Here is a 19,615-nt window from a genome sequence, read left to right on the forward strand (position 1 = left end):
TAGCAGCATGTAAGAATTTACTTCAAGGCAACACTGTCACTGAACACCTTTTTTTTTTTTTTTTTTTTTTTTAATTGCCTAGCTAGGAAAAGTTCTACAAACTGTAGGGTGAGATATCCTGGAGATACCGAGCATATATATGGACCAAAGTATTGTGTTTTGAAAGAGCTTTCAAAGCAAGAATCTATAGGAAAACATCAAGACTCACAAGGCATTCTTAGCAAAAAGCATACTGAGGGCTACTGTAAGAAAAGAACAGCTTCTGAAGGAATAGCTTGACTGATTATCTGAGATCAAGACATCCCATAAAGAGTTCAAGAAATTTGGTATGGTCAATATAAAAGAAGGAGGAAAAAAAAAGTAAATCAACAGTTTTCTAAATGAAGCTTTCTATTAGACATGTTAATAAACCTATTGTAAAACATGCTGTGCTGCAGATTTTCTGTCTTCTGGCATTTGTCCAAGCTTAGAGAAAGCATTAAATATTTTCACAAGTATAATTCTTACATATGTGGATGTGCTCTTTTTTACTGCCACTGGTAAAAACAGAATATATTTTTGAATTTAATAGGGTTTGGGAAACTTCTCCCTTACTCATCACACTTAAAGTCTTTCAGGTTGCATTCTACCTTCAGCTGCATTTGTGCAGCCCTTCAGGAGGACACACTCAAAAGAAAACACTTGGTCCAACACACTGATATTTAGTAATTTCAGACCCTGAAAAGAATCTGATCCTCACTACTGTGATCCAAAGAGTTTTTTGGGTTGTGGTTTTTTTTAATTTTTTTTTTTTTTAGTGGGGTTGGTTATTGTTGTTTTGATTTTTGGTTTTGTTTGGGTTTTTTGTTTGTTTTTTTTTTAAACTAAAACAACTGCTTCCCCTGAACATACACAATTTTTCAGAAATAGAATCCTTATTATTGGTTTTTTAGATAGTTAGCTAATGGCTTAGTATGTGAAACATGTAAACAAGAAGCACATCAACATTACTTTTAACATTACTTTCATTACTTTGATCGTTTTAACTCAAGTTTGGTGTGGGATGTATACCTGCAATCATCAAATAAAATCAGAGTCAGCTACACTGAACAATCTCTTCACATTTTCCTATACAACATTAAGTTTTACATTAAGCTGGTCAGGGAGGTTTTTGAAAGACAAAAAGCCAGAGCCTTGGTTTTTGATGGAAGTGATTGAACTGCCCAAGATCAGGGTCCGAACAGTCACAGCCAAACTGGTGCACCAGGGTCACCTGATTTGTACAGTACTGGAATAGTCAAAGTATGTAACTCATTGCCAGTTTACATACTTTAACCGAAGATATTGCATTGAGTAGCTATTGGGTTTTTTTCCTGCATTGATCTTTGTAGTTTGGAGAAAAACACCCACACAAAACCAAACCACACCATACTTAAAAATAGATGGACAGCCTCCAGAAACATAAGGTGAAGCATGTGCTCCAAGCAGACCTATCTAGAATACAATGTGAGCAAAGCAAGTGTTAAATGCCTACAAGTTAAGTGTTATGAATTCTTCCATTTTAATTGAGTTATAAATAATTTGAGAAATAAACTGTTTCCTAACCCACAACATGAGAACAAATGTTAAAATACACTTTCAAGTAGATGATAAAACTTAATGCTTCATCATCAGAAAGCTACTGGCTTTTAGGTATATACAAAGCTATTCTAAATAACATTATGACTGAAAGACAATCAAAGCAAAAAAACATAGAACTTTGAGTCAGTCTCCAAACTTGTTTTCTTGCTATTTGTCAAGTTCATTATTTAAACACAAGATTGTTTTCTTAATTTAATATACGTACTTATACAATGGCTTAAATTAAGGCATAATCCAGCTGGCTGAAGTTTTCAATAAAATGTCTCTGTTGCTTTTTATTAGTAATAATTGGTTCCAATTACTGCTGGCAAAAGTAACATAGTCCATTAAAGAGGAGGTTGAAAAACAGTTCTCTTAGTACTACTATCTTCCATTAGGGTGATTTGTAACTTAAAGGTAGGGCAGGCCTTTGGACTCAGGAAGCCTTTCAAGAAACTCACCATTAAATCAACTTACCAGACAGTGCTTGAGGCTTTAAGCAGAAGCTGGTAAAACTCTGAAGCCATAGTGTGGTTTTACAGAAAGCCTTTCACATTCTAGAGAAAGAATACTATCCACCCAATGTGAAACAGATTAAAACAGAAGTTATCATCCAAAAAGCACAGGGCAAACTTTTGGAAGACCTAGCCAAAAAGACAATGGCTGAAATTTAAGAGAGACAGACAGACATTAAAAGAGAGAGCTTCAGAATTCAACTCAACATGCCAACTGGAGACTCTTAATTTAAAAGCATTGCCTCTGATTGCGTCACTGTGATGATACTTTTGTAAATGACATTTCAGGCTCTAAAATACTCTTAAGAGTATTTCTTCCATGCAATTTGGAACCATATTCTAGGATCCTAGAATACTTCCATTTTCTATTTCAGTTTTAATGGGAAGTGTTTGAGGCTTTCTGGGATTGTCATTTAAGTGTAAAACAGACAACTTTGATAAAACCAAATGTTCTTAGATGGAATAAATAATATGCAAATCACATCATCCCTCTATGTGTACTAAAGTTGATGCATAAAAGACTCAATTGTGTTATACAGGAAAACACACAATTTCAGGAATACTAAGTAAGACCAGCTGCACCCCAAAGAGTTTTAAATTCATACATTTAGTCCTTCACAATGTCATGTAGCAAGAGGTGCAAAATAATAGACTAGATCACAGCCTCATTCCAGAATCTGACAGGCCATGCTTTGGCTCCTCTTGTGACAAAGACAAAACATGACTGAGGCAGTTGATTAGTTACTGAGCAGCAAGTAGCTTTAAACCACAACTGACTATAGCACCATATGTGCTCCCTTGGGAATGAAAACAGCAGATTACTTTCTTCAGAATTAGAAATCACAATTATATTCCTTAAACAAATAACAAGTAGAAGCTCAAAACCACAAACATATGAACTTTTACTGCTTTACTTTAACATTTTCCCAATGAAAATACTGCCTATTAAGCTTAGCATAGTGCTACTACCTATTTTCTTACTTATTTGGCTTGTATTTTATTTCTAAAACATTAAACATTCTTAATATGCTTTTGCTTCCAGACAGTGTTCTGTGACAAACACTGTTTATCTTCAAAGACAGCCCCTAGAGTTCATATGAGTGCTTAGAAAGCTTCCTGTAGCTCCGTTCATCCTGCCTTTTAAACTAGACTAGTAGCCAAGCCAGGTACCTGGAAGTAAAAACAAAGACAAAAAAGTTAAGAGATGCATTTAATGCACCACGGTAGTATAAATCCTTTCAGAGGCTGGTAATTTAACCATTCTCTGCATTTCCTGAATGTCAGTTTATACTAAAGCATTCCCTTGTATCAATGGCTTTGACAAGTAGGGAAAAGTAAAGTAAAAGGTGACAATAGGGAAAGTGCTAAAAAAAACCTATGATGTTTCTCTCAACTAAGCATTGTAGCAGACTTGTTCAATGCTTTTCCTCCACATTAACCTACACTATGCTAAAGCAGCAAAATAGCCACGCAAGCACAGAGTACTGTGTAAATAAACACTCTTAATACTACCCCGGTAAAATGAAAATGGAATGGTCAAAGGCATTCACTATTAAAATGATCATTGAAATCCATACATCAGAACCCTTGTAGAGCACCATATTTCAGAAAGGTGTTTGAAGTGTATAGCTGTACCAAAGCTGGAGGCAGAACATTCATTGTTGGATTTGATGATCAGACTCCCAGTGAGGTTCCTCAGTGAATGCAAACACTACTAAACCAGTCCTAAATACATACTGGTTTTATATGGATATGTTTGTGAGGGAAAATAAGGAGTTCTTATGTCATTTATTCCAACTGTTTTTGCTCTCCATTTAGGCATTTGCTTTCAAGGTCATCCTTATTCTGAGCAGCTGGTTCCTCGCTCTGCGTGACCGAAATCTCTGACTGGTCCATCTTTGTGTCAGTATCAGCCAGCTCCTCTGCAGCTGAGGTGGGGCTGTGCAGCTCCTTCACATGGAGGGTAGGATTGGTCATTTGCTCTGTGTCTTGTTGAGAGGCTGGTACGTTGCTATCTTTGGGAAGCTCAGGGCAGTTGACAGGAGCTATCACCAAGGGAGGCTGAGGTAGGTCTTTCTGTAAATAGAAGATCACAGTCAGAATGATGGAAAGCAAGAACTACCATGTCCAGTTATTAGGAGTGATGGTCATGCAAGATGAAGATTAAAGGTCCACCATCTCTATTCTTCTCCAGTATGGGACACGTGCATACATCCTGTCTTTGTGTTTTATAGTACACAAGGGGATTTTTCTTCCAGAAATGTGTTTAATTGCTTTCTGCCCGATAGTTCCTTGTCGATTTTAGATGCAGTCTGCTGATTACACAGCAACAGGCAAACAGCACTTTGGCACTTGATCATTCTCTGGTTTTGCCCACCTTTACTATCAGTGTACAACAACTGGCAACTTTTCCATCACATTTCAGATGATCTCAAATATTTTTCCAACAATTAAATTCAGTTCTCTAGAGGAAAGTTGTGAAGGTTATCACAAATAGTTGAATAACAAAACTCACGGGGGGAACCTCTAGCTTGATAGATTTGCCCTTCAAGTAATTATTCAAATCTATAATGATGCATCACAATAGAAATTATTCCTTTTGGAATCAAATTAATTTCACTTCTACCACAGTGAAACAAAGTGATAATTTACTATATTGAGCTAGATTTCTAACTTCATAAGCTGTAGGCTATTGAAAAAATATGAAGAAAAATATTTTTAAGGCTATATTTTATGTAATACTATAAAACATTACATTTTATATACTATTTTAATATTTTACCCATAATAAATAATAATACTTTCAACAAAGATCAAAAGAGTAAAATTATGGCAGAATCAAGAAGGACAGACAAGGTCTACTTTACTTTTCATTAGCCAGTTTAAGTGGCCATAGACATTAAAAAAAGAAAATGTTACTGAGGCAAAAAAGTATGTAAAAAAAGCAAACAAGCAAAACAAAAATCTTTGGTTTTGTTTGATAATACTGCAATATTTTACTCAACTTTAATTCTAGTTAGGTTTTTATAATATTAGTATTTCTTGAAGACACTCATATCAAACTGGTATTCACCGCAAAGCCGCTGCCCGTCCAGAACATTGCAAGCTCCTTTCTCCAAAGAGCCACAGCAAAGCTTGTAAGAAGAGTACAGGGCACCAAGTAGAGGAGAGCGGGCTGGCCCATCTGCATCAATGCCAAGGCAACAAAGGTCACAAGAAGGCCTATGCCATATGCTGGAAGGAAACAAAACGAGCAAAACCCAGTTATTCAGATACAGCTCTGTTCAAGAACAACTAAATAATTAGCTAGATAAGCATTCCAACAGGAACTTTTTTCAAGTAGCATGTAAAACAACATCTCCAGAATTTTTTCATGCCTCTTTAGACACAATGTATTATATACACAATGTAAGCTTGGAATAGTGCTTTACTTAGAGATACTACAGACTTTCTACCTATAATAACATGTTGTGAAAGTAGTGTGATCGGCCTAGTCCACACTGTGCAATTAAATCATTACCTTAAGCAGTTTGAGAAAGGCAACACAAACAAGTGAAATATCGTGCCGCGTATTTACAAATTCAGATACAGACAATTATTTTGACCATTATAACATGTGCTTCTTGTTTGGCTTGGCTTTGGCTGTTTCTTACTATCCTGCAGCACCCCTAAAAAAACTGCAAAAAAACAACAATCCAGCTGTATGTTATAATTTGTTATTACTTTCTATTTAATTTCTGCATATATTCTGCAAAAATTATTACATCAAACAGAAGCAGCTAGGATCTCATAACGTAATTCATTTCAATTACACTTTCAGAACAATGAAGCTAAACCCAACTGATTTCTATTCAGGAACTAGATGAAGAAGGATATTGAGGTGCTGGAGAGTGTCCAAAGAAGAGCAATGAAGCTGGTGAAGGGTCTAGAGAACAAGATTTATGAGAAGTGGCTGAGGGAACTGGGGTTGTTTAGCCTGGAGAAAAGGAGGCTTGGGAGAGTCCTCATCACTCTCTACAACTACCCGAAAGGAGGTTGTAGCGAGGTGGGGGTCGGTCTCTTTTCCTTGGTAAGAAGCGATAGGACAAGACGAAAAGGCCTCAAAGTTGCACCAGGGGAGGTTTGGATTGGAAAAATTTCTTCACTGAAAGGTTTATCAAGCATTGGAACAGGCTGCCCAGGGAAGTGGTTGAGTCACCATCCCTGGAGGTATTTAAAAAGACATGTAGATGTGGTGCTTAGCGACATGGTTTTGTGGGGGACTTGTGTGACAGATGCACTCCCTGCCACTCCTCCCCTTAACCAAACTAGCAGTAGTTTGGTACTGGCTCCAAAGAAGGTAAAGGCCTGAGCTGTAGCCAGGCAAGTCCTCTAGGAAATCCACAAAAGGGGCAGAGACACACAGCGAGCACTGATCATGCAATTAACATATGAATAGCAGGTGGTTTTTCCAAGCCTCATTTATTGAGGAACAAAGAAAATTGTGGGTACAAGGAGTCTTGTGCATACGTCTCCCATGGTATGCAATTTGACTATGAGCCAACCAACCGCTTTATCCCATACGTATGACAGCCTAAGTGAGCCACCTTTGAGCTCTCCCTGCTAGACAGCATGGCTGCATGGTGGTGATCTCCCCTTGAGTTCAGGCACCTCTTGGGGTTACTCCTCAAAGCAATGAGATCCTTTTACCAATGCCAGATTGTTGGATGAGCCCAATTTGAGTTCTCCCTGGACATCAACTGGACTGCATGCTAGGCAACTCTCACCTTGAGCAGGGACACCTCTCAGTGTTAAGAGACATTAGTTGTTTAGCTCAAATAAGCAAGTTTTAAAATAGAATGAACCACTTAGAGGTATAACATTGTGTGATTTAGTATGCTGTTTGCTTAGCTTTACTTAGCATGAGTAGCTAGATTTGCTGAAGCCTTAGGCCTCAAGCTGCAAACTTTCACCTAGATTTGCTGAACTTACTGAACTTGTACCTACTCAAGCAAAACAAGATCTCCAGAGCCAGCGCAAACCAGGAGATAAGGAGGCTACAACTGTCAACAGCACCTGCAACCTGACAAGATAACAGCCTGTCTGGAGACAGTGAAGGAATCCAGTAAGGGGTCAGAAGATCTCAGACCAGAATCACTATTGGAGTGTGAAGAATGCGTGAGGGGCAGGTGAATAGTCTGTAAGGGTATAATTGCCCAGGGATTTCTTTGTTCAGGTCCCACCCTGGAGGCACCCAGCTCAAGCCGATCCTGCTGCTGTACCACTCTATAAAATTATTTATTTTTTTAAAATTCGATGCCTGAGTCTCTACTTCAGGAAACCTAGGGTTCTATGGAGCAAACTAACATCAGACTCCTGGATGGAAGGCACTTCTTTAACATCAAGGTTTGAGATTACTTACCTGAGACTAAGAGACGCCCTTATGTGCAACAGATCCTCGGTAAGTGACTGATAGCATGCTGAATGGATGTCTAATGAAATCCATGTAGCTAATTCCATTAGCCATAAACTGTTAACCAAGTCTGGGACTAAGTCTGGATCCAGCCGCACCTAGACTCCTCTCTGAAATGGAGTTTAGAAAGCAAGGGGGTCCACTCTGAACCTCATGACTCAATGGGAGGGTCTCCCTTACCTTTCTGCATCTCTGGTTTCTGTGTAAATCATCCTAAATCGATTCTAACTTGATATTCCTTTGTATGTTTCTTCCATGTAGTAAGTAATAGTGAATCTTGCCATCAAATTCTGTTAAGTTGCACTTTCATAAATTTATGTTAAAATCACTTTTGCTAATACCTTTGACAGTGATTCTTTAAGTGATCTAAAACACTCGTCTGTGACAACTTGGTAGTGTTAGCTTTACAGTTGGACTTGATGATCTTAAGGGTCTTTTCTAACCTAAACGATTCTATGATTAGAATACTTGATAACTTTTTGCAATTCTCCAAAGTGTTTTTTTTCAGGGCACATTATGTTATTACTGAGAGTTCCTTATATCTAGTTAAAATATTTCTTCTTGTGACTTAAGTCCATTGCCTCACATCTTATCCTTGTGCACCCGTAAGAAAAGTCTGTCTTTCTTCTCTGCATCCTCACATTAGGTAGCTGTGGACAACAACAGAAAGTCCTCTTTGCCTTCTCTTCTTTTAAAATCATGTGCTCCAGTCCTCAGCCATCCTGATGGCCTCCACCGGATTTACTCCCGTATGTCAGTCTGTCTCGCACCAGGGATCCTGGTTAAGACTCAGTCTTAACTGCCAAATTGAGGGGAATAATCACTTCTCTCATACTGCTGACTCAATCTTGCTAACACAACCCTGTACGTGGTTAGTGTTCATTGCTGCAATAGTACACTGCTGACTCTTCACTGATACAATATTTTTCTATCAATTTCTGTAAATGTGTTTTCAAAGTACCAGGTAAGACAACAGTTTCATTTAAGTATATATGAGAGGACATTATGTAACATTTGGTACATTGAAATAAAAGCATCTCTCTAACCCTGCTATAAGTCTCCAAGAACCCAGTTATTTTTTCAAAAGAATTTCTAAAGCAGATTTTCACGAAAATTTTTCATGACATTAACTGCAAGCATCTTAAGTCTTTGCTAGCATAAATACTTTGTAACAAAGCCAACAGAAATCTGTAGGATCCTATTAATCAGTTGTCTTTTAAGTCCATGGCATGTAACTCTGTGGATTCTACAAACTAAAGGAAAACTAATTTAGAGGAGTTACAGCCACCATAATACAACTCGTTGCATCATAGCTCACAGATTTTTAGAACACACAAAAAGTTAAGAACAAAGTCAAAGGAAGACATGCCTAACCTGAACTGTCACACGCAATAAACTCAAAGATTCATGAATCAAGAAACCAGAATGAGTAGCTAAGCATGTATAAAGATAGTGTAGATGTAAGGGTTATAGTGAGACAAGCCATGGTAACAAGAAGCTCCCCTTATATACGGCAGACAAAACAGCTCAGGAAAATAACATCAGATAACTTGGTGATGGAAGATCTAGCCTCAAAAGTACTTAGCTAAAATATTTGTTTAATAATAAAAGGAGGAGAAGAATAAAAACACCCAAACTACGTAATAGAAGATCAATGGTATGCTTTTAAAGGGAGCAACCCCTGTAGGTATTGTGTTCAGGTGTCACACTTATACATACCTATTGTGCAGGCTACAAAATAGACTCTGGACGACTGCACCTGAATATCAAATCTATGGCAATAGGCTACTAGTAAGCCTAGGAAAGGAAAGAACAGTTACAACATGCTTTCAACCATTCACACATTAAAATACACAAACCCATCAAATTATCTAGGAACTTAAGATTTTTTTTTTCCTCGACATTTACTTAAACACAGGGTTGCCCAAGTACTATGACAGCATCACTCAGGAGGCTGCACAGCTTGCAAAACAGTTACATGATAACACAAGCCCAGTACAACAGAATCACTCCAATAATAAAATTAACATCTACAAATACACGGATCCTAGATACAAAACGTCATCCCATCCCTAATAAACAGCTGTAAAAATACAGTGTTCACAACAAGAATAAGAGTAAGTTCATCCCTTCCAGCTCCTAGTAAAGACAGTAGAAATTTATTGTTAATAACTATGCCTATTATAGGTCGCGGGGAGGAGGGGACATGGACAGGGATGACAGAGTTCATAGTTCCCAAAATGTAAGAAAATAAACAAATGATTTCTCAGAAGAAATCTGACAACCAGAAGATGCATACTTGTTTTCACCTGCAGTGGTGCCAGGCATACTTTCACATACTATCTAAAGTCAAATTTGAGAGAAGGTGTAGTAGAAACACTGGATGTTGTATGACTGACAAAATTATGAAGTTTTCAGTAGTCAGATACATGTGTACTCAAATAATGTGCAAAAGGACAAATAATTTCCTCTATTAAAGATGTTTTATACTATAAAATTAGTTGCTAAATCAACTCTTGAGATTTCTCTACATTTGACATTACTGCATGTGAAACTGAACCGTAAGATTAATTTAATACATTTAATTTCTTATGGAAAAAGTGAATAGTGCAGAAAAAAACCCAAACATAAAAGATATACATATAAATTTATCTGCTTTATAGTAGTCAAATCAAACTTCCCACTTGAAGCGGAAGTACAAGCAGAATAAACTAATATGAGTGTGCAACAAGTAAAATTCTTAACATGCTAAACAAAAATACCTGGAACTAAAATGTCTCCAAATCCTAGGAGAGAAAAAGGCCTGTCACACAGAGCCAACGGTGAAGAGTTCAGTCGTGGAACCTTCAGGACCATTGGGAGCTTGGAATGAGAGAGACACATGCCTTATGAAAAGCTGTTTTCTCTACATACTGACACCATCTACCAGAACTTGTTCCTGTTGTACTGAAACTGTAGACTTCAAATACAGCAAATGTATCTTTTTTAATATTATAGATCCTTAAAATCTTTTATGATTATTACTGACAACAAAATGTATTTGAGATAGGAGTGATGAAATACTTTCTCAAACAGCCAAGACAACTCCCCATGACAGACATCTCAAAACACTATATTAATTTCAAAGTCCTCACATGCAACAGGGTACACCAACTCTGCTTTAACTGCAGGAACGTAAAAAATTTAGGTAAACTGCTACATGCATAACAAATAACCATTTCTATTTCAATCTACTGGTTGCAATGAAAGTCTCAAAAGAGTAAAGACTTGAAAAATTTTAAAGACTTCCCCCCCCAAGCTTTCCTATTTATTACATAATTTGCAACATTGAGGGACAGTATGGCAGAGTTCATTGCAAACATGTATTCTCTTTAATACAGTACATTAAAGAAACACATCATGTTGTACAGCTCTGTGCATACAGCTGGCTCCTGTCAAACAGTACAGAACTACACCAACTTCTGTTTTCTTTCTGTCTCCAATTTGTGTTCCTCTCCTTTGCCTATAGCCTCAGCTTTTCATAAAGCAATTATCAAAACAGGGAAGGAGGGGGAAGAGACAGACTGATCATATAAGTTTTATCTCTTTAGGTAAAAATGGATATGCTTCATTAGCAATAAAAGTTCTATTTACAAACGTGGTCATGTTTTTGCGAAGCTGAGCTAATGAGCTGCCTTGTACTCAAACCCTCTTAAAGCAAGATAAAAGACCAAAGCTCTTGTGATGAACCACTAAAAGTCTGCCTTGCCCCCGTGTTTGGTGTAGTTTTCCAGAGAGCTAAGGAGTGCTTATTTCCACATTAAATTCTTTTCAGACTGGCATCCCCATTTCAGCTTTGTGGTCTTTGAATTTTAGAGAAGTTGAAAATGTAATAGCTGGAAGTTAGTGCCATGTTTTCAGACTGCATACAGTACCTTTTCATGAGTGGCAGAATCAGACGGGCCTGCAGCCACCTCTACCATTATACTCTCCCCAGTCTAAAGAAAAAAGGGGAAAATTTGTAAGTCAGCACTTCTCTCACCAGGTCTGAGATCATTTAGGAACACACAGAGAAACAGGTCATTACAGTTTGCTCTGTGACCAGCAGGCTCTAGAGAAGTACTTTACTTACCTTTGTTAGAAAAGGTGTGATAAATACAAAGAATACATCATACACAAAAAGAACCAGGAGGAGCAAGGTACAACCCTGAAGGAAGAGACAATATACTTGGTATTTACATTTGCATTAGGAAACAGCAAAGAATTAATAATTAGCAACTTAAGACTATGCAAGGCAAAAGCTAACAAACAAGTCACCACATATTTTTCTTAACTCCTAAATATTTTAGATGGAGGAATCGGGTCTCACATGCACCATATAAAGAAAGTAATTCTTGGGCATAAAATTACATGTTAGTCCCTAAAATTATTTATCATGTAAAATCGGGAAATGGTGCTGTTTCAGTTTGTTAGGAAATATTAAGAAGATCTGCATTTCCTCTGGAGGATGCTAGGCATAGCTTGAAACAGTATCCACATTACTTTAGCCAGTCTGTACAAGGAAACAAATTTATAGGTGAAGATAACTTGAAACAGAGTTTGAAGAGCTGCCTAAGGGGCAACTAAATGACTGATACTGATTTTCACCTTAGGATACTGAATAAGTTCTGGAAGATTTGAAAGAAACACCAGAATGATGCATCAGTTGTGTGTCAAATTTGAAGACAAAACAAAACAAAACCCAACACCCCCCCCCACCCAAACCACAACAACAACAACAAAACCAAAACACCCCCCCCCCCCCCCCCCCCAAAACCCACAAGTGAGCATGTGGTGTGCGATTTACTAGTAGTCAACACTCTACAGAACTTTAAGTTACCAAACACCATGCATAACAATCACATGCCACTTCTTGGTCTACAGCATACTCATTACATCACTCTCTTCCAAGCTACATATGAACACAAGAGCATTTCCAAGCCAATGTACTCCATTAGAAGTGGCTCCTCTGTTCAGCTATATACAGGCAAACATCCTCTTTCTAGATCTGTTTAACTTTCATACCTTAAATGTAGGCAGGCGAATTGTTTTCAACATGTAAAGACAGAAAGCGATTCCTAAAGCATCTTGCAGAACCCAAGCCCACCTAAAGAAAGAGGAGAGCAATTTTTTCACAGAAAACAATAGGAAAGCCAGATCAAGCCTTGTCCTCAGTAAGGACCCGCTTGGGACAAAAAAACTTTATTAAAAGTACTTGCTTGAAATCAACATTGCTGTCAGCATGGATTCGCAAATGGGAAGTTGTGCTTGATCAACCTGAAAACCTCCTACAATGAAATGACTGGTTTGGTAGATGAGGGAAGAGCAGTGGGAATATTGTCTATCTAGACTTCAGTAAGGCTTTCCCACTGAGAATCTTCCATAAGATCCTCATAGAGAAACTGAGGAAGTGTAGGCCGGATAAGCAGACACTGAGGTGGATTGAAAACTGGCTGAATGAGGTCAGTGGGTAGCAAAATAGGAAGTGCTGGGGTCCTTTAGCCTGTGTGTATGTGTACACCCTTGTGTGCTGAGGGAAGCCTACAGTTGAGGCTATTTCTTGATTGTGTTTGCAAGTTAGGTATAGAAGCACCAATGCTCTTTGCTTTATTCTCGATCGCTAGGATCAAAGTAGTAGGATTTGAGATACAAAACACTAAGGCTTCCCCAAAATTGCTAAAGTGTAGATGCAGATGAGAGATTATGCTGTTGTGATCAATACCCGAGCACTTGCTGATGGAGCTTTGTGCAGGAGACGCTCAGGTCCACTCCATCTTTGAGGTAGAAAATGGATTTCCTAGTCCTAAATATCCCAGGTTGGAATAGCTCTATAGTACTTCTGTACTCCTCAGTCTGACACTTATTTCTCTAAAAGGTTTCAAAGTTGATGCTTCCTGGATTTATGAGTTCTGTCAGTGAATGATCCACAAACTTAACACAGAAAACTGACCCCACAAAGGCAGTAACAGGCATCCAAAGCACAAGCAAGACATCTTTGGTACCATCAGCAGAAACACAAGCCAACATTTCAGTTCCAACACAGAATCCTTGACAGAGGGACTAAGAAGATGAACACATGTACATACATGGGGAAACCTGAGCATCTGGGAGTGAGGTAAGGGGTAAAAAAACCCAAACAAAAACAAACCACCACAACAAAAAACTAACTAAAGTGATAAGAACACGCTATAATTAGGTACTGCAGCAATACTGGACATGGAATTATTTACTCATACCAGTCAGCTGAGAGAAACTAAAGATCTGACAAGCTTCACAGCTCTTACTCTCTCTGAGAAAACACACATGCAGACCGTGAAGTAGTAAGTTAGACAACTTGTGTCCAACTTTCTATACCACTTCTGAAAAAGCTGTCTTAAGCCAAAGATCAGAATATGGACTGGGACTCAGAAATTCAAGCTTAACAAGAGACAGTTTTCTGTAACTTAAACCAACAAGACTAAGATGAAGTACATAAGGAACAACTTCTGCCCAAGTCTCTAGCTTCTTTCCTGTCACGTGTAAATTCAGGATAAGCTTAGGCTTCTACAGATGTCAGTTATTTGTACTATAAAGCATATTACATTTCTAGCACAGAAAATAAAGCATACACTTACTGATCTTCGTTTCTGAAGATTCCCCAGACTATGCTGACAGAGATACAAAATATTGCCAATAGCAACATACGGACCTGTGGACGCTTGTGAAAATAAGGCAAGTTGTTGTCTGGGATTCTGAAAATGAAACACAACAAAGCACTGTTGTCTATGTAGTTACACTCCTCCTTTATAAATGTTTTTAAGTATGAAATCACCTTGTAAATCCCACACCCACCCAACATTATAAAAACTTAATTTTGCCTATTAAAGATTTAGAACTTGTCACGTACCTACACTTTCCCAAAGGGAATCTTCTTACAAAGGGAGACAGACAACTGTAAAGACCAATTGAGGCAGCCAGGCAGAATATTCCTATGATAACATAGACTGAGAAAGAAAAAGTAGTAAGTCCAAGTAGGATAAGTTAAGAGATGCTTTTTTTCATATCCTGGCTGAATAAAGAACAGGCAATCAAAAAACCTGAATGAGAAACAAGGCTTACACTTCACCAGTAAACGTTAAATTCGGAGACTTCAAATGACTGTTAATTAAATTTATGCTCTTTAAGTATCTAATTCTAGCTCATTTTACTCAGGTGTACTTTATGCAATAGCTACTTCAACAAATCAAAACCTCTGTGCTAATATTTTAAAAATCATTAAATCATAAGCCTAAAAAGGCAATTTATGGTGAAGTGTTTATCTTCTCATTATGAGTATACATAAGCATTATAAGGGAACTCAGCAGCAAAATGAATTAATACAAATGGGATGCATCTTTCATAACTTCCGCAAAAATATGAGGACTGAAGTTCCAGTGCATTAGGCTTTCATGTTCTTCTGTCAATCAATTTGCTAAGTGATCAGTAGAAACTTATAAACTTTATAAAGATAAAAAAATTGATCCTGGATCCCATAACTTAACTTCAAATTGAACAATAATAGAAAGACAAATATAGGTTTGAGAACACCTTTGACAAAAAATAAAAGGTGGAAGACATTAAGTCTGTATCTACTTAATAGGCTTTAACATTTGAAAAGCTCTATGATCACCTAATCCAACCTCACTAAAAGCAGGTATAGAAATCTACTTGGTGGGTTTTCTTACAGGGCTTTGAATCATGTTGGGATGAAGAAACATGGCAGAATACAGCCATTTCATAATTATTTTCACAGTAAAAATGTTCTTTAAACTATGGCAGCCTTGTGATATTGCAGATGTATCAATACAAATACAACTTTAAGAGTACCTAAGTGGTCATAGAAGAAATAAAGGAGGACCAGCATTGAGCAGCACATCACTACAAATACACAGATCATTATTGGAGTCACATCAACTGTTTCATCATCATGTTTCTCTGCCCCATCATCACGTTTGTGCTTCATGTACCTCCTGAAAGAGTAACATGGCTATAATCAGTCCATTCCTTCTGCAACAAAGTATATAAAGGGCACTGAATCTTCAAGGAGAACTACATGGGGGTTGGAAAATACCACAACACCAATGCCTGCATTGATTTCCACTCAAGTCAGTGGAACTCCGCATTTTGCATGGATGTATGAACATCAGACATAACACAATGCATAAAACAATAACTACTGCATTAGTTTATCAAGAGTACTATTCTTCATTCACTAGGAACCCAACAGAATCCTGAAAATTACTGCAGAATAATTTGCTGACTTCTAAAGAAATCCTAAAGTCAGGTTGTATATGTAAAGTAAATGTTAAAAATAAGTGTGGCACAGACAACCTCCTCTGCCCAACTCCACCTACTGGCAAAAAGTAACCATAAAATTTGAATAACAGATTCATAATAAACATAGTATATGTTAGCCACCTACTCAGTTTGTTTTGCACTATACTAGTAAAAACATCTTTTTTCATATATATATATTTTTATGGCGGATTTTTGCAAAAGCACAAATAGGAAGCCTATTACTATCCAATTTTCCTTCTGAACTTTTCAAATGTTTGGATTTTTGACAAGGCAAAACACTAAACTGCTACATGCAAATTACACTCTAATAATTTCATACAGTGACAAAGCCAATACCAGGCTCAGGGCCTTTCAAATGTCACATCAGCATTTTTCCATTCTGGTTATATAGACAGTCTCTAAATCTCATTAGGAGAGCTACCAGGTGATCTTTAGATAAATACCATTTTTTTTTCCTGTGAGAAATACAAGAAAACTGACATACTGCATTCCAGTTACTCACTTTTTCACATCTCTGCTTCCTGCCCAGTAGCCTCCAATTGCAACAGTCCCCACAGCCATGACAAATATAATCACCATGTTATAGTCTAGCACAGGCTCATTTGGTGCATACATTGCCCCTTTCACTGAGCTGCCGAAACTCTGCGGAGGTAAGTACAAGTTATGAAGAGCTTCCAAAAAGCTACCTTAGCAATGGTTCAGTTATTTAGTTTACCCTAAGCAACCTCAGAATCAAACTTTATTATAAATACTTAAGAAAAATCTATTGGCTCTACTATTAGTGATATTTATTTCCAGCCCCAGACTCCATTTTGATTTTATTCTGAAAATGAGAAATAACCTCCCAAGAGATTCACTTTTTTTTTTTCAAAACATAATAATGCAATCTTCATGAATACAACTCTCTACAGATTCAAAGCTCTTAAGATGGACTTCAAATACTGTTGAGCAGTGACTCATTTAAAGGAGATAATATAAATTGGAGCATTTAGTATCAAGTTTACCTTGCCAATATCTAACATATCGGTATAGCTGAGCAGAGCCACAGGAATATCAATCTCTTCATACTGACTCCTGTTACCCCCAGGAGGAACCTGAAAGACAGTTCAGACCAGGTAAGAATATCCATTTCTGCAAATACTTCTACTACTTCAAAAGGGTTGAAGTTGCAATATTCTAGAAAATATTCTAGAAAGGAACATAATGATAGCAAAAACTCAAAGTCAAAATGTATGCCTGTTTCCAGTAAAATATAAGTCATTAAAGACTGTAACAGCAAAATGCAGCAACCAAACTTCAAGCAGTATCTTTTGCGCATCAGGGTCATGGTTTTATGACTGATGTGCCTCTAGTATTGACTACAGTATTCAAAACTACTAATTTTACAAAACATACACTGGTGATGCTCCAGCTGAATCTAAAGCACTAGATTAACTGTGCTCTAAATCTCATTGAAGGTAGTAGTATGAGTCAAGAAACCAACCTCCTTCTTTGATTCCATTATTTCATATGACATAAGGATAATTCCGAGCCCTTGACTTGAAAGTTACATGGGCTTTACGCAGCACTCCTCCTACTTAAATGAGCACCTCCTCCTGTTTCATTAATCCTTCCTTCAGATTTATTATTTCCACACACTGCTATGCAATGTACATATACGCATGAACACACACACACATATATATCATTTATTTTAAAGAGGAGCATCAGTCAACAGCAATGAGCACTGAAGACAAGACAATATCTAACATCAGAGGAGCATCAGCAATATAGAAAGACAGAAAGACTTACCAGTCTCTCTCTACTAACGATCAGCAGCCCACGAGCTCCATTTATCTGAGCAAGCCTCACTTTCTCATAGAAAGTGCAATTCCCTCGCATCACCATGGGGATTTGGTTATTAAATCCCCCATCAGGTACATCAGAAGGAGAACACAAAACAGATGCTGTCTGATCCTGCAGTTGCAAGAGTGACTGAAAAGAAAGAAAATAGTTAAATACATATATATAAAATAAAATTGTAAAAGAAGTCAAGAGCAGAAACCACAGAGTATCTAAAGGGTAATTGAGAACTTTCAAGTAATGGAGTGATATTCTCAGAGAAACTTGAAAGCTGGAACAGTGCGTCACTCTATTACGTAGAGTCCTGCCTTGCTTCACCTTTTAGTATAAAATTCTGCTGGTAATAAAATTTGGGTTATGATCTGCACTTGCAGTGTTTCCTTCAGCACTGTTGCTATTCTGATGCATGTATCCAAGATGTAGGAAGAGTACAGCAAAGTCTTATAATTGCTAGGGTGGCACAGAGTGGCAGGCTGAGATTATGTAGGGTATGAACAGCTAGAAACACAAACACAGGCTAAAGTACAAAAGCACAGGCAACAAAAATAAACTCCATTTTGAAACCAAGCACATGCAGTTAGCTGAGATTTTGGATCCTAAGTACCTGGATACTGGATTCTAAGCTGCTTCTCTCACTGCCTGCAATTCAGAGATGTTGCAGGCCTGCCTCAACTCCTTAGTTTTGACCCTCCTCAGACCCAAAGACATCTACTCTGGTATGTTTACACAGGAACAGCCCAAAGACACTTCAAGGTTTTAGAAATAACACCATCACAAATTGTTCCTTGCAAAACCTAAACAGCAATGAGCATCTTTGCCCAGTTTTATTTGCAAGTCACCTGAAAAATGCAATTACCTACCAAACAACTGATTCTTGGTGTGAACTGTGCTAACAGAAGCAGGTCACAGCCCCAGTCTTGCTAGGAGTTGAGCTGTTAGGTTTGAGAAGTGTTACGGTAAAGTTTTAACCTGAAAAGCTGACACAAGTAACACTTTGTATTAGAAATCCACAGGCACATGATACAATATCAGATACCTGTATAACTGACTCTACTGTTTTAGGAGGGAAAGCTAAGGGTCAAGCTGTCAGTAGCTCAAAGCTTATTCAGAAAAGTGCCCTCTCCAACCTGGCTCCTACTACAGAGATAGTAAAATGTCTCTACACACACTTCCTGGTTGTCCAGGTTTCAGGAAAGCTTATCAGGTCTATCAGAGCACAACACAATCAGAGTGAGCTCAGGCTGGTGGACTGCATCACCTCAGTTAATAAATTGTGTGCTGCTGGAGTACTGGAGGGGAGGAGGAGGAGGAGGGAGAATGTGAAAGAAGGGAAAGGCAGAGGGAGATCTGAGGAAGGAAACAGGGATAGGCAAGGGACATAGCATGGGCAACCCAAGTGCTCTGTGGGAGGCAGATCAGAACCTGTTCAATGCTTTAGTTTCAGCTCAGAGCGAGCTATTCTGGATGACATTAGCTCCTGCAGAGCTACTGAAATATGTCTCCAGTGAATTTTTATGAGACTGGTTGAAACAAGATGTCTATAGTACAGTCCCCAACTCTCACAAATGCTAGAGTCTAGACTGCTAGAGACTCCGTGGGAAGTCTGCCTAGATCCAGTCGAACAAGACCCTAAGCCTCTCAAACCAGCTTCATGCACTTCTGTGTTCTCTTTTCTGCTGTTGAAGCAAAGGGATACAGTGTGTACACGTGCTGACTTCACGTTACACAGAGTCAGGTCGAGTGCAAGAGTTTGTTAGCTGGGGCTACACAAGGCAAAGGCAGCTGCAGCATCTGAGCTATTTATGTATGTAGGGAGCAATCGGCGGTTGTGATAAACCTACTATGGGATATTAAAAGTTGATTATACATTGAT

The 19,615-nt window shown here is 38.0% G+C and overlaps 1 protein-coding gene across 3 annotated transcripts in view; it reads right to left on the minus strand.

Moving 5' to 3' along the window:
- SPPL2B (signal peptide peptidase like 2B) overlaps positions 1-19,615 on the minus strand; it is a 30,718-nt gene continuing 11,103 nt past the window's right edge. Inside the window, exons 3-16 of one of the 3 annotated variants that reach the window (XR_012651960.1) lie at positions 17,692-17,874; positions 16,905-16,994; positions 16,403-16,542; positions 15,430-15,572; positions 14,471-14,567; positions 14,199-14,315; positions 12,610-12,691; positions 11,678-11,752; positions 11,481-11,543; positions 10,329-10,428; positions 9,286-9,363; positions 5,188-5,348; positions 3,692-4,190; positions 1-3,284 (exon numbers count right to left, since the gene is read on the minus strand). Coding sequence is in view for 2 of the 3 variants with exons in the window: in XM_075038330.1 (XP_074894431.1) it covers positions 3,903-4,190; positions 5,188-5,348; positions 9,286-9,363; positions 10,329-10,428; positions 11,481-11,543; positions 11,678-11,752; positions 12,610-12,691; positions 14,199-14,315; positions 14,471-14,567; positions 15,430-15,572; positions 16,403-16,542; positions 16,905-16,994; positions 17,692-17,874 (1,617 nt within the window). In the remaining variant the exon portion in view is untranslated. Of the gene's footprint in view, positions 4,191-5,119; positions 5,349-9,285; positions 9,364-10,328; positions 10,429-11,480; positions 11,544-11,677; positions 11,753-12,609; positions 12,692-14,198; positions 14,316-14,470; positions 14,568-15,429; positions 15,573-16,402; positions 16,543-16,904; positions 16,995-17,691; positions 17,875-19,615 lie in introns of all 3 variants that reach the window. The other 2 variants (XM_075038330.1, XM_075038331.1) reach the window with 2 other exon arrangements.

The sequence above is a fragment of the Buteo buteo genome, chromosome 10 (genome assembly GCF_964188355.1).
Source record: "Buteo buteo chromosome 10, bButBut1.hap1.1, whole genome shotgun sequence".
Taxonomy (NCBI): Eukaryota; Metazoa; Chordata; class Aves; order Accipitriformes; family Accipitridae; genus Buteo; species Buteo buteo.